The following is a 17663-nucleotide window of genomic DNA, read 5'->3' on the forward strand; positions in this document are numbered from 1 at the left end:
TACAAGAGGCAGCAACTAAAACCATCCCAAAGAAAAAGAAATGCAAGAACGCAAAATGGCTGTCTGAGGAAGCTTTACAAATAACTGAGGAAAGAAGGGGAGCGAAAGGCAAGGGAGAAAAGGAAAGATAAACCCATTGAATGCAGAATTCCAGAGAATAGCTAGAAGAGATTAGAATGCCTTCTTAAATGAACAGTGCAAAGAAATAGAAGAAAACAATAGAATAGGGAGGACCAGAGATCTCTTCAAGAAAATGGGAAATATGAAGGGAACATTTCATGAAAAGATGGGCATGATAAAGGACCAAAATGGCAGGGACATAACAGAGGCAGAAGGGATTAAGAAGAGGTGGCAAGATTACACAGAAGAACTATACAAGAAAGAGCTTAACATCCCTGATAACCACGATGGAGTGGTCACTGACCTCGAGCCAGACATCCTGGAATGTGAAGTCAAATGGGCCTTAGGAAGTCTGAGCAACAACAGAGCTAGTGAAGGTGACAGTATTCCAGCTGAGCTATTCAAAATCTTAAAAGACGATGCAGTAAGAGTGCTACACTCAATATGCCAGCAAATTTAGAAAACTCAACAGTGGCCACAGGATTGGAAAAGGTCAGTTTACATTCTGATTCCAAAGAAGGGCAATGCCAAAGAATGTTCAAACTACCGCACCATTGCACTCATTTCACATGCTAGCAAAGTTATGCTCAAAATCCTACAAGCTAGGCTCCAGCAGTATGTGGACCGAGAACTACCAGAAATACAGGCAGGATTTCAAAGAGGGAGAAGAATTAGAGATCAAATTGTCAACATATGCTGGATCATGGAGAAAGCTAGGGAGTTCCAGAAAAACATCTACTTCTGCTTCATTGACTATCCTAAAGCCTTTGATTGTGTGGATCACAACAAATTGTGGCAAGCTCTTAAAGAGATGGGAGTACCAGACCATCTTGTCTCTTGAGAAACCTGTATGTGGGTCAAGAAGCAACAGTGAGACCTGGACACGGAACCACTGATTGGTTCAAAATTGAGAAAGGAGTTTGGCAAGGCTGTATACTGTCGCCCTGCCTATTTAACGTATATGCAGAGCACATCGTGAGAAAGGCGGGGCTAGATGAATCACCAGTTGGAATTAAGATTGCTGGGAGAAATATCAACCACCTCAGATATACAGATGATGCCACTCTCATGGCAGAAAGTGAAGAGGAACTAAAGAACCTCTTGATGGGGGTGAAGGAGGAAAGCGCAAAAGTTGGCTTGAAACTCAACATTAAGAAAACTAAGATCATGGCATCCAGTCCTCTCACTTCCTGGCAAATAGATGGGGAAGAAATGGAGGTAGTGACAGATTTAATTTTCCTGGGCTCCAAGATCACCGCAGATGGGGACTGCAGCCAAGAAATTAAAAGGCGCTTGCTCCTGGGGAGGAAAGCTATGGCAAATCTAGACAGCATACTAAAAAGCAGAGACATCACCCTGCCAACAAAAGTACGTATAGTCAAGGCTATGCTCTTCCCAGTTGCAATGTATGGCTGTGAAAGTTGGACCATAAGGAAGGCTGAGCGCCAAAGGATTGAGGCCTTTGAATTGTGTTGCTGGAGGAGACTCCTGCGAGTCCCTTGGACCGCAAGGCAATCAAACCGGTCAGTCCTAGAGGAGATCAACCCTGACTGTTCTTTAGAAGACCAGATCCTGAAGATGAAACTCAAATACTTTGGCCACCTAATGAGAAGGATGGACTCCCTGGAGAAGAGCCTAATGCTGGGCACAATAGATGGCAAAAGAAGAAGGGGATGGCAGAGAATGAGGTGGTTAGATGGAGTCACTGAAGCAGTTGATGTGAGCTTGAGTGACTCTGGGGGATGGTGGAGGACAGGAAGGCCTGGAGGAATGTTGTCCATGGGGTCGCGATGGGTGGGACACGACTTCGCGACTAACAACAACAACAACAACAACTAGTTCTTAAAGAGCTCACATATTTCCTACCACAATTCAAAATGCTGGTTTTTGACATGTAAGGTCCTAAATGACTTAAAGGACTTAGTTTGTAGGATCAGTAGTTTTGTATTAAATTGTTGTGTATTGTCTCGATGGCTTTCTAAGCAGATTAACCATTATATAAATGTTGCTCATAAAGAAATGTTTTACAAGAGCCGAACTATCAAGGACTGGGCATTTTGGAAGGCTTTTGTTTATACAAATGACTTGACAGCACGTAACAACAACAAAATAAAGTACTGACAGGAGACAGATCCTTTTTGTTATGGCACATTGTCTCTGGACCTCCCTCCCCAGGTAGGTTCACTAAGTATTGTCCTTATTTTGTTTTCAATGGCAGGTAAAATAACTTTTATTTTGCAGGCCTTTTAGCTGTTCTAGTATCCTTTGTTATTTTATTGTGAATGCTTCATGATTTTACTTATGAATTTTGTGATTTTAATGTTAATTAATGTTTTTGTAAGCAGCTGCAAGAGCATCTACTGAAAAACAGAACTAAATATTCTAAAGAAACAAATTTAAATTCACACCAGAACCAAAGAAATATAAAAATAAATAAATGTATATTCTTAACAGTCAGCCCTGCCAATTAAGTCTAAGTCTTAGTGATGAATCACTAAAAGGGTAGTTGGCAGATCTATTAATATGTCAATTTCAACATCATTTGTTCAACAAGCTAGTATAGGTATTCACCTCTGATGGGACAGGTTTTTTCTGCATTGCAAGGGGTGTGAATCTGATTTTAACTGTGAATATTTACAGTCCCAAGAAGTTACTACTGCATCTTTGTTCTGAGACTGGGAATGCTTCACAGTATCTTCAGTGATCCAACAAGTAGCTTCTAGCCATTTCAGGTTTTTCTTGGCTTCTAGCAATTTCTGCTTCTTCACAATCCTCTCCAAATGCAGTTTAACCTTTTTTCGACTTAAATGTCTTTCTGCTTTCTTCAAAGAGAATTTGCGTAAAAGCTCTAGCTGTACCAATTTCTTCTTGTTCTGCTCTGTTAGGGAGGGGCCAATTTCCAATTCTAATACATTCTGAATTCCAGCTTCTGCATATGATTTGACATCTGTCTGCACTGCAGATTCCTGCTGCTGTTGCTGAACAGCCAGACGTTTCTTTTCATCAATGAGCCACTGCTGGTCTAGAAATAAATAAAAACAGAGTATGAAAATCTGCAGGTCTTATCAGTTTTAGCACATTCCCAGTCAATGCCACAGAAACAATTTGAAGGATACTATCGAATCTAATTTTACTTGCTTTAAGAAATTTGTTAATTAACAACAGGCAGGCTCAGGCTAACAGTTTGATCCTTTCTAAAACCAGAAGTTGTGATCCTAAAATTCACTTTCAAAATATTTTGCTTCATGGGACTCAGTTTCATGACAGGAAGTGTATGATCAATTTAACTTGCAATCTGAAAGAGATAACTATAAACCTCTGAACTTGGAGGATTGTAGCAGGTACCCTATGCAGAGGATAGGATATGTATCCTATGCATGGTGAAAGGAGTGCAGAGGTAAACTTTGCTTCCGTACTCCTCTCACCTTGCTAGTCTGATGGACAGTTCATTTCAGCCATCCAGCGGAAGTTCTTTGGATGGACAAGGAAGGAGGCTGGAGCACCACGGCAGGCCCCTTCCCCTCCCTTCCCTTGGAATACCATTATGTATTATTATTAAAGTATTATTTCCTGCTTCCTGTGTTTCTTTTATTATTACCTGAATATTTTAATGTGATGTGTCTGGGTCACCCTGATGGAACACAAACTGGGAAGTACAGCTACTAAATCTTCAGAATCCATAATTGACTATGGATACTATCAACCACGGTATCTTTTAGGATAGACTCTTGGTGGTTTGGAGCTGAAGGTACAGTAAGACAATTGCTCCATTCATACCTGCACAGTAACCCCATACTATGCCATTTATGAAGTGAGGTTCTGCAAGGATTTTTTTATTGTTCTTCATGATTTTAATATTTACAGGAAGCTGCTGGAAAATGACAATGCGAGTTAGATGTCATCAATATTCTGACAATACTCAGCTTTGTCTTTTTCATCAGATTCAGGGGAGAGAGTAGAACTGCTGAACCAGCAGTTCTGGAATTAATAATGGACTGGACCAGATCAAAGAAACTTAAATTTAATCCCAACAAAACAGAATAGGTAGGTGGTTTGCCTGTTGAGAAATATGTTCAATTCCATATCCATAAATTTACATTCACAGTTAGTCATATTTTTTATAAGAGGAAAGGAACTATGGATGGGCAAAAACAGGATGTAACAAGTAGAAAGACCAAGAAATTGAAAATTATCTGTAGTAAATTATTGTGCCTGTACATTATTATTTTCTTCCAACAACTAAATTCTTTATACTACCTTGTGTCCAGATGGTCTGGGATTATTTTAAATAATGATTTTGTTTGTTTGTTTAATTTCTATACACCCCATAGTCCAGTGCTCTGGGCAGTTCACACAATCCATAAAAGCAAATGCTAAAATACAATGAAGTATCATAAAACTCAATAAAAACACGAAAGGGTTAAAAACAGCATGATTCAGCAAAATAAAGTATACTTTTCCAACACTGGTAGGTTACCTGAAAGCCAGACAGCACACTGGCTATCCACTGGTTAGTATGACATGAAATCAGGGACAACTCCCATAAGTTCTTCTCCAGTCCATGCTCTGGAGAAGGGCTGGAGCTTACTCACGTTGTGCAGAACTTTTAAAGCAGTTTGAGCCTTAGTCCTGTTCCTGAGCTAAAAGATCAGGAGGTGGGCAGGAGATCATTCCCCTAGTAACACACTACTTCTAAGATACCCCAAATGTCTCCAATATGCAATGTAACCAGAATAAGATTAAGCGTTCCCCTTAAAATGTTGCTCCATGCAACACACCTCCAAAGCACAGCATGAAGATGAGCCCCACCTGTACCCTCCCCACACCCCAGGTTAGAAAGAAGACAGGTGACCATCATGTACACCACAGAGAAATGGGACAATTGCCTTGCTGTGAGTACTCAGTGCATTTGTGACCTCTTGGGTCTACCAATTTCAGTAGCGGTGTCATGCACAAGCTTATTCATCAAATGAAATTAACAGCACTGCCTTGAGCCCCTCATGATCCTTCTCTGAGTACGACTGCTCATACTAATTCATTCAAGAAGCACTGGCTTGACTTGCTCCCACCTTCTTAAATCCTCAGTTGCCTACATAGTACTGTACATAATCCCTGCATGGCTAGGATGACCAGTGAGACTAATCTAAGAAAAAGGCAGAAGCACAAATCAGGGAAAATGGAACTGCAATTGCAGCAGCCAAGGAAACAGACATTTTGACACATCCTTCATTAGTAGTTCTGCAGCCATGTCCCAATTTAAAGCAGGAAGTAGTTCCAGCCATTAGTTCTGAGAAAGTCAAAAATATACACTGAAGTATATCACTGAAAAAAGCCATAAAGCTAACAAGGGGTTGTTAATGAAAAGTGCGCCACTACTGAAACATTAGTTTCATTATAGGAATAATGAAAAATGAGGAATAAAAGAAATAATAGAATAAATGAGAAAATTGAATCTGTAGTATAAGTAGTAAAAATGAGAATATGGGAAGAGAGGAAAATAACTCACTTTCTTTGATCTGCTCATTGATTACTGCCTGGTCATGTTCTAGTTCTTGCTCAGCTTTGATCTGCCCATCCAAGATCTGTTGTTGTAATTCTTCAACATAAAGTTGCTGCTGTTGAATTTCCCTGCTTTGGAGAACTTCCTGGTTTTTCAGCTTTGTTTGGCATTCTTCATGCAGAGCATCTCTCTGTTCATTGCTAAAAAATCTGACAAATATTTTAAACAAGAAAAGCAACATATTTGTGCGTTGAACATATCCCCTTTAAGTCTAACAAAATGAAAGTAAGTTTGTACAATGAAAAATTCAACTACTACAGGATGGCCAAGAGGAAGGTTAATGGAAAGGTTGTATGTGTGTGAGCATGCAGATGTGTGTTATGTCACAGTAATGTCAGAATTCTCATTTGTAGCATTAAATAAAAAAGAAACTTCATAGCAGCCTCCATCAAGTAACACAGTTTATTCTGCCTCAATTTATTCATTTATTTATTTTCCTGAATAATACTTATATATCATTCACTACCTAACATATTCAAACAGTTCACATACGAATACTAAAAACTACATTACAGACACAATCCTATGGCCACCAGATGCCATCTAAGCATCTGCAGGATAGGTTGGAAAACCAGTGCTGAACTAAGATATGGGTTCTGAGGTCAGAGGTGAGGCTCCAACTGAGAAACCACCTCTTCCTGAGAACCAGTACAAGCTTCCCCATACTAGTTGCTCTTCAGAAGTTGCCAGGGCAGAATCCCAACAGTGCTTTAGCCCATTCTCCTCACAAGCAAAGAGAACAGACATTTCAGTCATCTGTGTATGTCTTGCAGGTCAGGGAAGCACGACAGCAATCCTTGCCTCCCTCTCCTGTGCTTAACTAGGGCCCATAATCCTCCGAATTTGCTACACTGGGTGACATCCTTAAATGCAGTATTATTAAAGCACTATTAAAAACTATTTCAACCACAACAAAATTTAAAATACACTTTTAAAAACTATTATAACAATATAGAAACAATGCCAAATCAGGAAAATGTCTTTATTTATGTATAGATTGATTTATTACATTTATATTACTGATTAGATTTATATCCCAACTTTTTTCTTTTTAAAGAACTCTGAACAGCTTACATCATTCTCCTTCTCTTGCTTTCACTCTTATCCCCACAACAACAATCCTGTGAGGTAGGCTAGGTTGAGAGTATAAAGACACCCATTTGCCTCCATGGTTGAGCAGGGACTACAACCCAGATTCTCTGAGTCCCAGTTCTGCACTGTTAAAGACCACACCACACCACACCACTATCACCACACCACACCACTACATATTAACTCCATTAACTGTTAGGGTTCACCCTAAGCAAAAACTCTAAAGCTCAACCATTTTATTATAGCAAAAATAGCTTGATAAGAAGGGTATGTGTACCTTAATTCATATTTCAGGCCATGTAGGCACTATTATTTCTGAAAAACAATTTAAGACATGAAGGTAACCATCCAATGGCCCCGAGACAGTGTCTGAAGAGTCATGGATTCCAAGGTTAGAGACAGCACTCTGACCTCAGAGCAGGGGATGAGATTTCCAACCCAGCTTCCCTGCAGCTGGTGCAGAAAAAACTGTGAGAGAGCTAAAAAGCAGTGTTTGAGGCATAGTGAGGAGACTGGATAGGTCTGGATGTGAGGCATCCTGCAGCTACTCCAGTCTCCTTCCCCTACCCCCACCCCAAGATGCTTTTGCTAGATTTGTAAAAAAGCCCATTTAAGGGAATGTGCAGGGTGGTAGAAGGAGGAGGCAAAGATTCCCTCTGTTGCTCTTTCTGCTCTGCATATAATGCTTGTAAGCCTCTAAAATTTGGGAATTTATGGGCATTGTATTGTGATAGGATTATGATCTCAGTAACAGTAAGGTCCTCCAGAGAGCATTACTACTTATGAATTTACAAACATGATAGCATGGTATTATGCAAACACACTCATATCCACTGGTAGCTCTGACCTATGACTTACAAATGAAAGTATTTAAAGTTACTTATATTAAGAGCCTAATGAATTTTTATATTGTCATCTGAAAAGCTATGTGTGGCGCATGATACTCCATACATACAGACAGATTTAATAGATGATACAACCTTTGGTAATTATGTGTCTCTCCAACTCATATAAAGAAATCTGTTTAATGTGTTGTACTAATTACAGGGTACAATTCCAATAATCACAGCTGTAGGTAGTAAATGCTAAGGGCAGAATCCAATGTTGTATGAGTGGACTGTCCTGCAACAGGACTCTCTCTCTTCAACTCCCTCCTACAATCTTCCTTGACTCCCTTTCCAATTTCTGAGCAGATTTTGAGATGCATTTGGGCTGCATGGGGCTGGGGAATAACCTCTTTCCATTCTGTGGGTAGGAGAGGGAAACTAATTAACTCAATGTGAAAATAAAAAGGCTTCCCTTCTGGACACTATATCTCATAGTGCACTAGTTAACTGACAAGATTTTGCCCAGAGTTCATCACTTACCTGGGAATATTTGTTCTCAGAAATGTATCTGAAATGATCAAGCTAAAATTGAGTAAGCTGATTAATGAGATACTATGGGGAACTGACAGAATGCCATCTTTAAAGTTAAGCTTATGGGATAGGGTTAAGCCTATGGTTCATAGTTTACTACCAAGTGCAACCTGACTTATTACTTTCCTAGGCAAGAATAACTTATGAGGAAACCCAAACCTAAAGATTGGCAGAAAAAAATCCAGTGAAATGACTTGAATGGACAGGCTGGTTTATACTTTGGATAATAACTTCTTGTCATTTTCTGTTTTTGCATGCAAAATATGATTTGCGCTGCCATAGGTGAATGCTAATATGTGCTGTTGAAACCTCTGTTAGAATCTAGGTTTAGCCCTGCTGCTTTTACAGTTTCAAAACCCTCCTTTATTATTACAAATATTGATTAAGCTTAAACAGCTATGCTGATCTATTATCAGTAAACAAATGTGAAAAGAATGGAATAATGAAATGGAGCACCCTGTTTTGCCCTATCAACTGAGTGCTTGGTTGGCATCTATTTCAGAAAGGTTAACAGATCTTAGGTTAATTTTCCTCAAATGCTTTGGCAATGCCCAATGGTTGCTTCTTTTTGGGTGGAGGTAAGAATTCAGATTTTGTAATGGAAACTTCTTTACACATGCTTTGATACACATGTTTTTTTTTAATTATCTACCCATCTCTTAGAACTTATCCTAAGGTCAATGTAAATGCATTTTCCATGCCTTTTTGATGGCAAAAAGACTAATATTACAGCATTGAAAGGACAAAGGGCCATCTGCAATAGCACAACGGGACTTGATGAAATGTTCATCATTTTTGAACAGGTAGTTTTTAGGCATAATTTATGAATGAACAAATACATGGATGTCTGAGTTACCCATATTGACATCTAGTCATAATTATCCTTAATAATAGTATATTTTCATATATAAAACATTAAGAGTATTCAATATGTGCATTTGCTTTGATAGAGTCACCCAAATCTCACGTAAGGAAACAGTACTTTTTTTAAAATTTCTTTTCTCCTTTTTTAGGTTTGTTTTTGATTTTGAAGTTCACAATAAAAATCAATATAAAAATGCAATGAGACTTTTCTCACTTCAGCCCTATAGCTTTCCTTGTCCCCACCCCTCGCAACCTTTGAATAGATTTTGAGGGTGCAGATGGATAAGGAATCATCTTTCCCCATTCTTCTAACAGGATCCATTCTGTTGGCAGAAGAGGTTACCTGAATAACTCAAGGCAAGTTTTTCTTTTTTGCGTAACAGCACAGTGATCACTTAGATGCAAAATAAAAGCACTGATTCATTTATTCATTTAAGTTTATTATTTTTATACCCTGTCATTTTTTCTTACAGTGAACTCAAGGCGGCTTACATATTCCTCCTCCTCCTTTCAGTTTTATTCACAATGATAATCTTGCAAGGTAGGCTAGGCTGGGAGTCTGTGACTGGCCCAAAGTCACTCAGTGAGCTCCATGGCTGAGTGGGGACTAGAATCCTGCTCTTCTGAGTCCCAATCCTGTGCTCTTAACCACTACACCCCACTGGCTCTTGACTTTCCTCAATAATGTATTAAACTGCATTTGTTCCCCAAAACCTAACAACCTCTATCCAGCAACCTCAGGGAATCAGGATCAACAAATGTTGTAAACACAAAGCAGAAACCGAAGCCTAGTAAGAGAAGGGCTGCTTTGCTCACTGCCTTAGTGCTCACTGCTCTCCACAGTCTAAATGAAAAGCAAACAATAAAATCTGTGGCATCTGGCTGCTAAAAGAACTGTGCTTCACTTGCCAGGTTACTATAATATGTGCACAGCCAAAGCAAATTCTAAGAGAATATTATTTTGTTGTATTTTTAAATATAAAAATATCCTAACATTTTTCTTCATTCAATTAACATTTACCTTACCTCACAGATTAGGATGGAAAATAAACAAATGGACAAAATAAATCTATCTATAAAATAATTTATAACTGGCTTTCTTTTCCCACCAACTTGGTTAACATAACTACTAAAAATGTCTTAGTAGTAGTAGTAGTAATAAATAATAATGATAATAATATAAATTACATTTATATAATTACAATAATATAAATTACATTTGTGGGGTGCTGATTGTCAGGAACTCGTATTTGCCTTTGATGCTTGAATTTGTCATACAGATATTAAGTTGAAAGGATCTATCCATTTCTGAGATCATGACAAGATATAAGTGAAGATATGGTCTTCCAGGCTTATTAGAGTCTAAGCTATACAATACATGATAAATTACTATATTTAGATGTAGCTCAGCATTGCCCTCTAGAGCATCTGATAGGTTTGCACCTTCCTAGAAAGTCTGAAAAAGCCTTCTGCCCTCATTGAAGGAATCTTCCTTTGAGAAGGAGCTAGAGTTCTTTGAGAAAGTAAAAACCAAGGAATCATTCATGGAAGGAGACCTGAGGGAGTCTGGGCCCACAGGAGAGAGTGCCACTCTCATAAAGGGATGGGTACATAGCCTTTGAAGTTGAGGCTGGGCAAAGTGTTGTTGCCCCAGAGGCAAGCCAGTGGGCCCCTTTAATGAGCAATTCTTAAATAAGAAGAACTGGAGAGAAAGGAACTCCTCAGAAGAAAGGTCTGTAGCAAACTACTGCTGAGACTTGGATATCGTTCTATTGTTGCTGGAAACATTGTTTCCTACTAGCTGCAGTGCCTTGCACTTCTAACCTTTTTCTGTGATTGAACTTTTCTGCTACTGACCTTCGCCTCTGAATGGACTCTGTACTGTATCTGTTTATACAGATTTTGACCTTGGCTGTTCTTTGGCCTCTCTCCCTCTGGCTTGGTAAAACTCTGCCTTTAACCAGTCTATTGACTTGTTTTTGGATTTTCCATCAGTTTAATCCGAAGCTGAGCTTGATCCAGCCACAGCAGGACAATAAGCCAAATTATATATTTGTTCTCCAATAAATATTTGCATGCTAAGCCTTTTTTATTGTAGCCCACCAGGTAGGAACTGGACTGCTTATTTCAGATGCAAATTGCAAGTCATTAAGAAAGTGGATTCAGCCATTACAAGTTTTTCTGGCTAGACCACTGTCATAAGAATGTCACACTAATGGACAAAACAACAGTTAGCTTTGGTAAAATGCTTTTAGTGAGCTCAGATTCCCATAAAAATGTGACATTACTCTAGGTCTGAATTTTTCTGCCAACAGTGAATAAAAGGACAAGATGGTGTCTCTAATGAACTTTACGTCTGCTCCAAAACTCAGATAATTCACATGCAATTAGCTACTTTTTATTCGAAATTTGTTTGTGTGATTGTAGGTGCCTTGTTCTTGTTTTACTCCATTCCCAAATAAATTCTTTATATCTGGATATTTTGCTGCATTGGTCTTTCTTATAGAGAAATTCTTCCATATGCTTGACTCCAGCACTGTTAATATACCCCTTTATGTTCTTAGGATTTTCACAAGGCTTTGTTAAGTCCTGTGTTTTCCAGTCTTTAAGACAAGAAAATCCAAAGCCACTTCCCTTTTGTGCCCTAGAGCAGAGCTCCTGAGCTGGACAGACTAGGACATATGCAGAAAGAATGGCCTGTGGTGACAGCCTACTGATGATTCTTTTGCAGGGACCCTCATAAAGAAGGGTTCCATCAATTGAGGAAATCATCCCTCATCCCACATCTGCAATGAAAACAGGTTTACAGGCTAGTATTTTGTCTGGTACCAAGTTGTAAAGGTTGCACATGTGGGCAAGGTATTGTCAAAATGCTGCTTAATTTGTTTTCTACATTAGTTGAAGTTTCTGAATAGCACTGATGAGGCTGATGAGAAATTGTTCCCAGTCATTGTAATGTGTGTTGCGATTTTATTATTTTTATTTGTAAACAGCTTGTTTAGCATTTGTATAGAAAAGAGGTTTATAACTAATTCCAATAAATAAGAAATAGCTTACGGTGCAATATTGCAAGTTCCTGGATTATTTTAATGTTACTGAAATTTTAGTGAGCAAATAAATGGCTCTATGCCCAGAAAGTCATAAACCTAAAGCTTTTTTTACTTAAGTATTTTCTTCATTCAGAGATCTCTTATACTTACAATAAAAAGGTTATCCTTCACTTTCATTTCTAACTTTCAAACACTCTAAATTGGCCAGAAAGCCATTTAAACTAAATGTCCAGTTGAAACAGGAAATACAGAATCAAAAATTAGAATATTCAAGGATAGCAGGTCTTTTAAAAGCTGTTCTACTAAGAACAGGAGACCATAAGGTAGGGGCTATTAACCCTAAAGTATATCTCAATCTTTTACACGCAGAATCTGTGGCTGAACAAAGCTGAACTACTGAATAATGGTCAGTAGTTTGCTAATAACCATTTCAAGAGACCAGACCGTGGTCTTTATAAACCATTCACTGGAAAGCAGTGTTTCCACAATGTAATAATGCATACTCTGTTCTGATTACAGTAACTCACAGGTCCGTAATTTTTGCTACCTCCGTGATTAATGCTGTGCTACTTAAGGAGATATACACCTAGAAGTTTTTATGCTTTAAATTATTTTTAAAACTCACTGGTTTCAATGCTTCTCCTTATCTGTATGATTCTTTTTAATATCAGCAAGTTCAAATACTGAAGTCAAGGACAAGAAGAACTTTTTCCAGTAAGTAGATAGGTAATGAAAATTCACCCAGGGTGGCATAAGCATCATGAAAGTACAGTAGACTTATCTGCTGCAATAACATTAGAGAACCTGAAGCTGACAGGATGTGGAACTTGAATCTTTCCATACACAATCAATTAAAAACAACAATGACATGCCAACAATGTATACTTGCTGGTCTTGTGCATAACTAATGACAAAGCAACCTTAAGGGGACTGGCAGCAGTGCATACCAGATGTTCTACTACATCTCTTTTTCCAAACATTCCATACAAAGAGAAATTTCTAAATCAATATAATAAAAATAATCTCACATGATGAAAGCAGTTCTCTACCTTTCAAAATTCACACAGGTGGCTGTTTTACTGGTTCACAGAAACATCCTCATCCAGATACTGGTACAACTTTAGCTTGCTTCAAGCATTCTCCTGTATCTTAAGTAATTTTAAGAAATATCCTCTACTGTTCAGGTTCCCCTTATTTCAAATTCAAGCACAGGTAATACAGCCTTGCTAGCAAATAATGCAACCTTGCTGACTTTACTCTGGAAAATATGAAGAAAAATCAGCAAAAAAATCTACTCCTGATTCTTCCCTTGGATTAAGATATATAAAACCAAGGAACGTAGAAGGCATGGTACCTTTATGGAATACAAGACACATTTCTCACTAGATTTAATAACTATGAATAGCATTACTAGTATTCATATTAAATAGCATGTAACAAGGCAAATTAAAAAATATCACTGACCTTAAACCAAATGCAAGAACAAATAAGTTAGAACATTTCCAAGATTAGAAAAACAGCTGGTTTATTTGCTAGGCATTAATTTTGCAATAAGCATAGTAAAATCAGCCTTTTTCCCAGCTGTTTTGCCATCAGCTTCCTGGAATGCTATTGTATAACTCCTCTCCTCTTAGGGTGATGCAGAATCTGGCAGCTTCTACAGCATAATGCAGTTTTCAGTATCTATGGCAGCAACAGCCTAGTAATGAAGCTGAGTGCTTTGCTGCAGCCATATACTGAGAGTCAGAAAAAAAAAAAAGCTTGAGCAACAGAAAAGATACAATTCCTTAAAACCATAATTATCTCAATTTTAAAGAGGAAAATACCTCAGATAAATCAGATTTCTTTCTCCTTGTAGGCTCCCTAAATATTAGGTATATTTTATTAAAATGGTTCTCATATTTAAAAACTGAATAGGGCTGAAAAAAATATTTTACAAAGCTGTAAATATTCCTGTGAATTACTAAAGGCTAGTACTTAACACTTAGGAGTCCGAGTTATAGCATAACAAACCTATCCACTGATTTGCATTTTTCTCCAGCACATCTCCTCCCAGGCAGATTTATCCAATCAAGAGGCTGTTTTCAGTACCACACCATAACCTCAGCATTACATACAGAAGCACATGCCTACAGGAGCTGCGCAGGACCAGACATGCCATTTAACCCAGTAACTCTACAGCTGCCTAATAGAGATCCAACTAGGAACTCTTAAAGCTCTTCTTCCTGTGACATTTATGTGACATTGCAGCTGGGACACAGACCCAGAATTCACTAAAGGAACAAAACAGTTATATGTAAGGTTAAGAATTCTGCTACACATAAATACTATTTGCGGTTAGTGCCTCCTGCTCTATTCCCACATGAATAAAGCCTGTATTATACAAGCATAGACTCAGAAACAGGAGCATGCAAATCTTCTGACAGATCATGTTCAATTGAAAAGAGTGAGAAGGCAATGTAACACTTGCAGCAGAGCAGTTCATCTTGATAACTGCAAAACAATTTGTTCTGTTTTTGAACACTGGTATAAGACTTCATTATTTATGTCCACTGCTTTCAAACTGGTTGCCTACATGCAAGTAACTCTCAGTTTTCTCTGTTTAAAATCATATGTAAATATAGCTGTAGATGCCCTCAACAGAAGTCTGGAGATGGTAATAGGCAGGATGAGGTCTAAATCAAATGAATCCACACTGACAAGACAAACTTGTTGTTGGTTATGATTGCTCTTGATAGGACTGTGCTCCCATTTAGAGAACATTTGCAGCTTTTGCAGCTTCTCTGCTAGATGTGTAGATGGCATCCGTAGAAGTAAAACCTTTCATCAGGTGAGCCACCTGCACCTGCTTTTTGGAGAAAGTTGTTCTCCAACTTTCATCATGCACTAGCAGCATGCAGGTTACACCACTGCAATTTGTTATATGTAGGACTGCGGTAGAGACTGGTAGATACGATGCAGTAGGAGGTGTATCCACTTTAGGTTTTAACTACAGTAATTCAGTCCCAGTAATTCAATCCCAAAGAGGTCTTGCATCATATATTAAGACAAGCAGGAATACTTCAGTATAGTGAAGGATACTTCTGTCCTCAGCAGTGCAGTGTGAGTCATGGTCATGCTACTGTAAGAATTTGTGTGTCCCTAACGTGGTAAGAAGCAAGTAGAAGCAGCTGGAGTTTTAGTGTTTGCAACATTTTCCCTCAAAGTAGAATTAATAGAAACTGCATTTTTAAAAATTTAGTCAAATTCTTTAAAACTTACCTTTCTGTTTCAGCTGGATAAAAACTATAGGAAAGGGAGGGGAAGTCTCCATCCAAATCTAGCCATTCAAGAGATCTGCTGATCATCACGGAAGAGGACTCACTGATCTATAAAGTGAGAATAGCAAGACTTACAAAATCACAGTAGATCCTCAGAAGCAGGCACATTCTCCCCACTAGTCTCTGCTGCCCACCTGAACTTCAAAGAAAAGATGCTGTTCTAGCACTGCTAATAGCAGTTTTGCAGGTGATCAGAGAGGGATGGAAGAAGCAAAGTCTTCTTTGAACCCACAGCAATTCCAGAGATGACTGTTGGTGACAAGTGATCTCAGTGGTGAGAGCTGGGGAATAGGAGAGATGACATTTCTACTAATAGTCTAGTTTCACAAACTAAATGATGACTTTTGGGTGATAGGAGGAGCTTTCTTGTTGCCATACCCCACTGATCCTTAGATCACAGTGGGTGTGGGTGGGAGGTTTAAAGTTCTGCATTGCTGCATGAGATGTGTGCATATGCAAAAAGGAGGGGGTGGAAGAAAACAGGTGAGCATATGCAGTGCTAGCCCTCTAAGTAATACCAGACAAAATAGTGAGCACCCAATGGTAGATCACTGTAAATTGGCTGTAGAATAAAGTACCTGTTTTATAGCACTTAAAGTGCTATAGATTTTAAGTGGTTTGCTTGCCCAGGATCCTCTCCAATATGGTGAAGGTGTGGTACAAGCTGCCCCAATTGTAGTTGTGTTTCACCTGACCCACACTTTCTTCCACTGGAGAGAAAATAGGCATTCTCCTATGGGGTGTCCTTTGCTGGAAGAAAATCAGGGGGAGTGTATCCCTGGTGGTTCTCCTCTCAGCAGCTTCTGATGCCATCGACCATGGTATCCTTTTGGATAGACTTGTCAAGCTGGAGGTACTTCAGATTCCAGAAGGTGATGCTAGGGGATTGTGACTCTGCGCCATGGTCTCAAGCTCTAAATGCCTAGATAAACTTTCCTAAGAATGTCATATGGATGCTAAAACAGCATAGAAGCCTAACCATAACATAGAGGAACCCCCAGGCCTACTGCTAAGATATTATGTAGACATTTCACAGTGCCACTACTGAAATCGTTCTTCCAGGAAGTGTCAGAACCAACATAATAAGACCATCTAGAAGTTGACCATAGTTGCTGATGACAAAAGCCCCTCTATAGAGCAGCAAGTCTAAAGCATTATCCTACCTACCTACCTACCTACCTATTAAATTTGTATACTGCCCCACAGCCGAAAGCTCTCTGGGTGGCTCACAGTGCACTATACATATATATATAAAATACAGATAAAAATAAATAACTATAACAAACAAGCCAAAGAACATTGTAAAATTAAAAAATAATATAAATACAACCATATAAATAGGAGAAGAAGCAAGGCTTCTTTTAGAAGATACATACATTTATTTCCCTGACAGAAAATAACACTGAATTAATGTTCTTTTCCCCATTTTTATTTTTACAAGAAAGTACTGAAATTATCAGCAAAAGAACAATTGGAAAAGAAGTAAAATGTAACATGCTCCAAACTTACTGATCGTCTTTGTCTTAAAATGGCAGCCTCAGCAGGGTGGTTGAATCTAAATTTGTGAGCTTTGCCCAGAATAATAAGAGCTCCTTTAAAAAGGCAAATAAAAGGCAAAATGAGAAAACAACATTTATTAAACTATTCTGCTTTTCACAAGTATTCATGGTAAATTCTACTCCAAATGTACTACTTCTGCTTCTACAGTTTCTAGATTTTTAAATGTACAGTTAAATATGGTATATCATCTTTTTGTTATCATCTAGCTAATTCTAAAAATAGCCTCATAACTAAAAGATGGTTCAAATGCAGTTTGTCATTAGGTGAAGTTTTCAAAATGTGTAAGTGAACACATTATAGGAAAGAAAGAAAAGGAACACAGCTATAAAATGTATAACAAGTATTTATTTATTATTTATTTATTACAAACATTTGTATCCTGTCCTTCTGACAAGCACTCAGGATGGCATAAAGTCACATTTTAAAGAAAAACAAACAAACAGATCTAGACTTTACTCCTGTCTGCAGAAACAGCTCAACTGGAGTTCCACTCCTACCCATGGAATGGAGTCATGACAGAAGACTGATTTCTTACACTTCCAAATAGTCATTTGTGCCTCTGAAAATCTGCTCACAAGGGTGAATTGGACAACACTACAGAAAAGATTTTTGGAGGATGAACACAACTCTAGTGTGACAGGGAAAATGACAAAAGTTGCTTCACCACATGACCCACCCA

The 17663-nt window shown here is 38.4% G+C and overlaps 1 protein-coding gene across 5 annotated transcripts in view; it reads right to left on the reverse strand.

The window, feature by feature from the left end:
• The window catches only part of STARD9 (StAR related lipid transfer domain containing 9), a 136773-nt gene that overhangs the window by 29597 nt on the left and 89513 nt on the right, over window positions 1-17663 (reverse strand). For all 5 annotated transcript variants that reach the window (XM_044435855.1, XM_044435856.1, XM_044435854.1 and 2 more), the window contains exons 19-22: window positions 16934-17016; window positions 15366-15472; window positions 5627-5829; window positions 2692-3142 (exon numbers count right to left, since the gene is read on the reverse strand). In XM_044435855.1, the coding sequence (XP_044291790.1) occupies window positions 2692-3142; window positions 5627-5829; window positions 15366-15472; window positions 16934-17016 (844 nt within the window). The remainder of the gene's footprint in view (window positions 1-2691; window positions 3143-5626; window positions 5830-15365; window positions 15473-16933; window positions 17017-17663) is intronic.

This window comes from Varanus komodoensis, unplaced genomic scaffold (assembly GCF_004798865.1).
Source record: "Varanus komodoensis strain SLA01 unplaced genomic scaffold, ASM479886v1 scaffold3, whole genome shotgun sequence".
NCBI classification, from domain to species: Eukaryota; Metazoa; Chordata; class Lepidosauria; order Squamata; family Varanidae; genus Varanus; species Varanus komodoensis.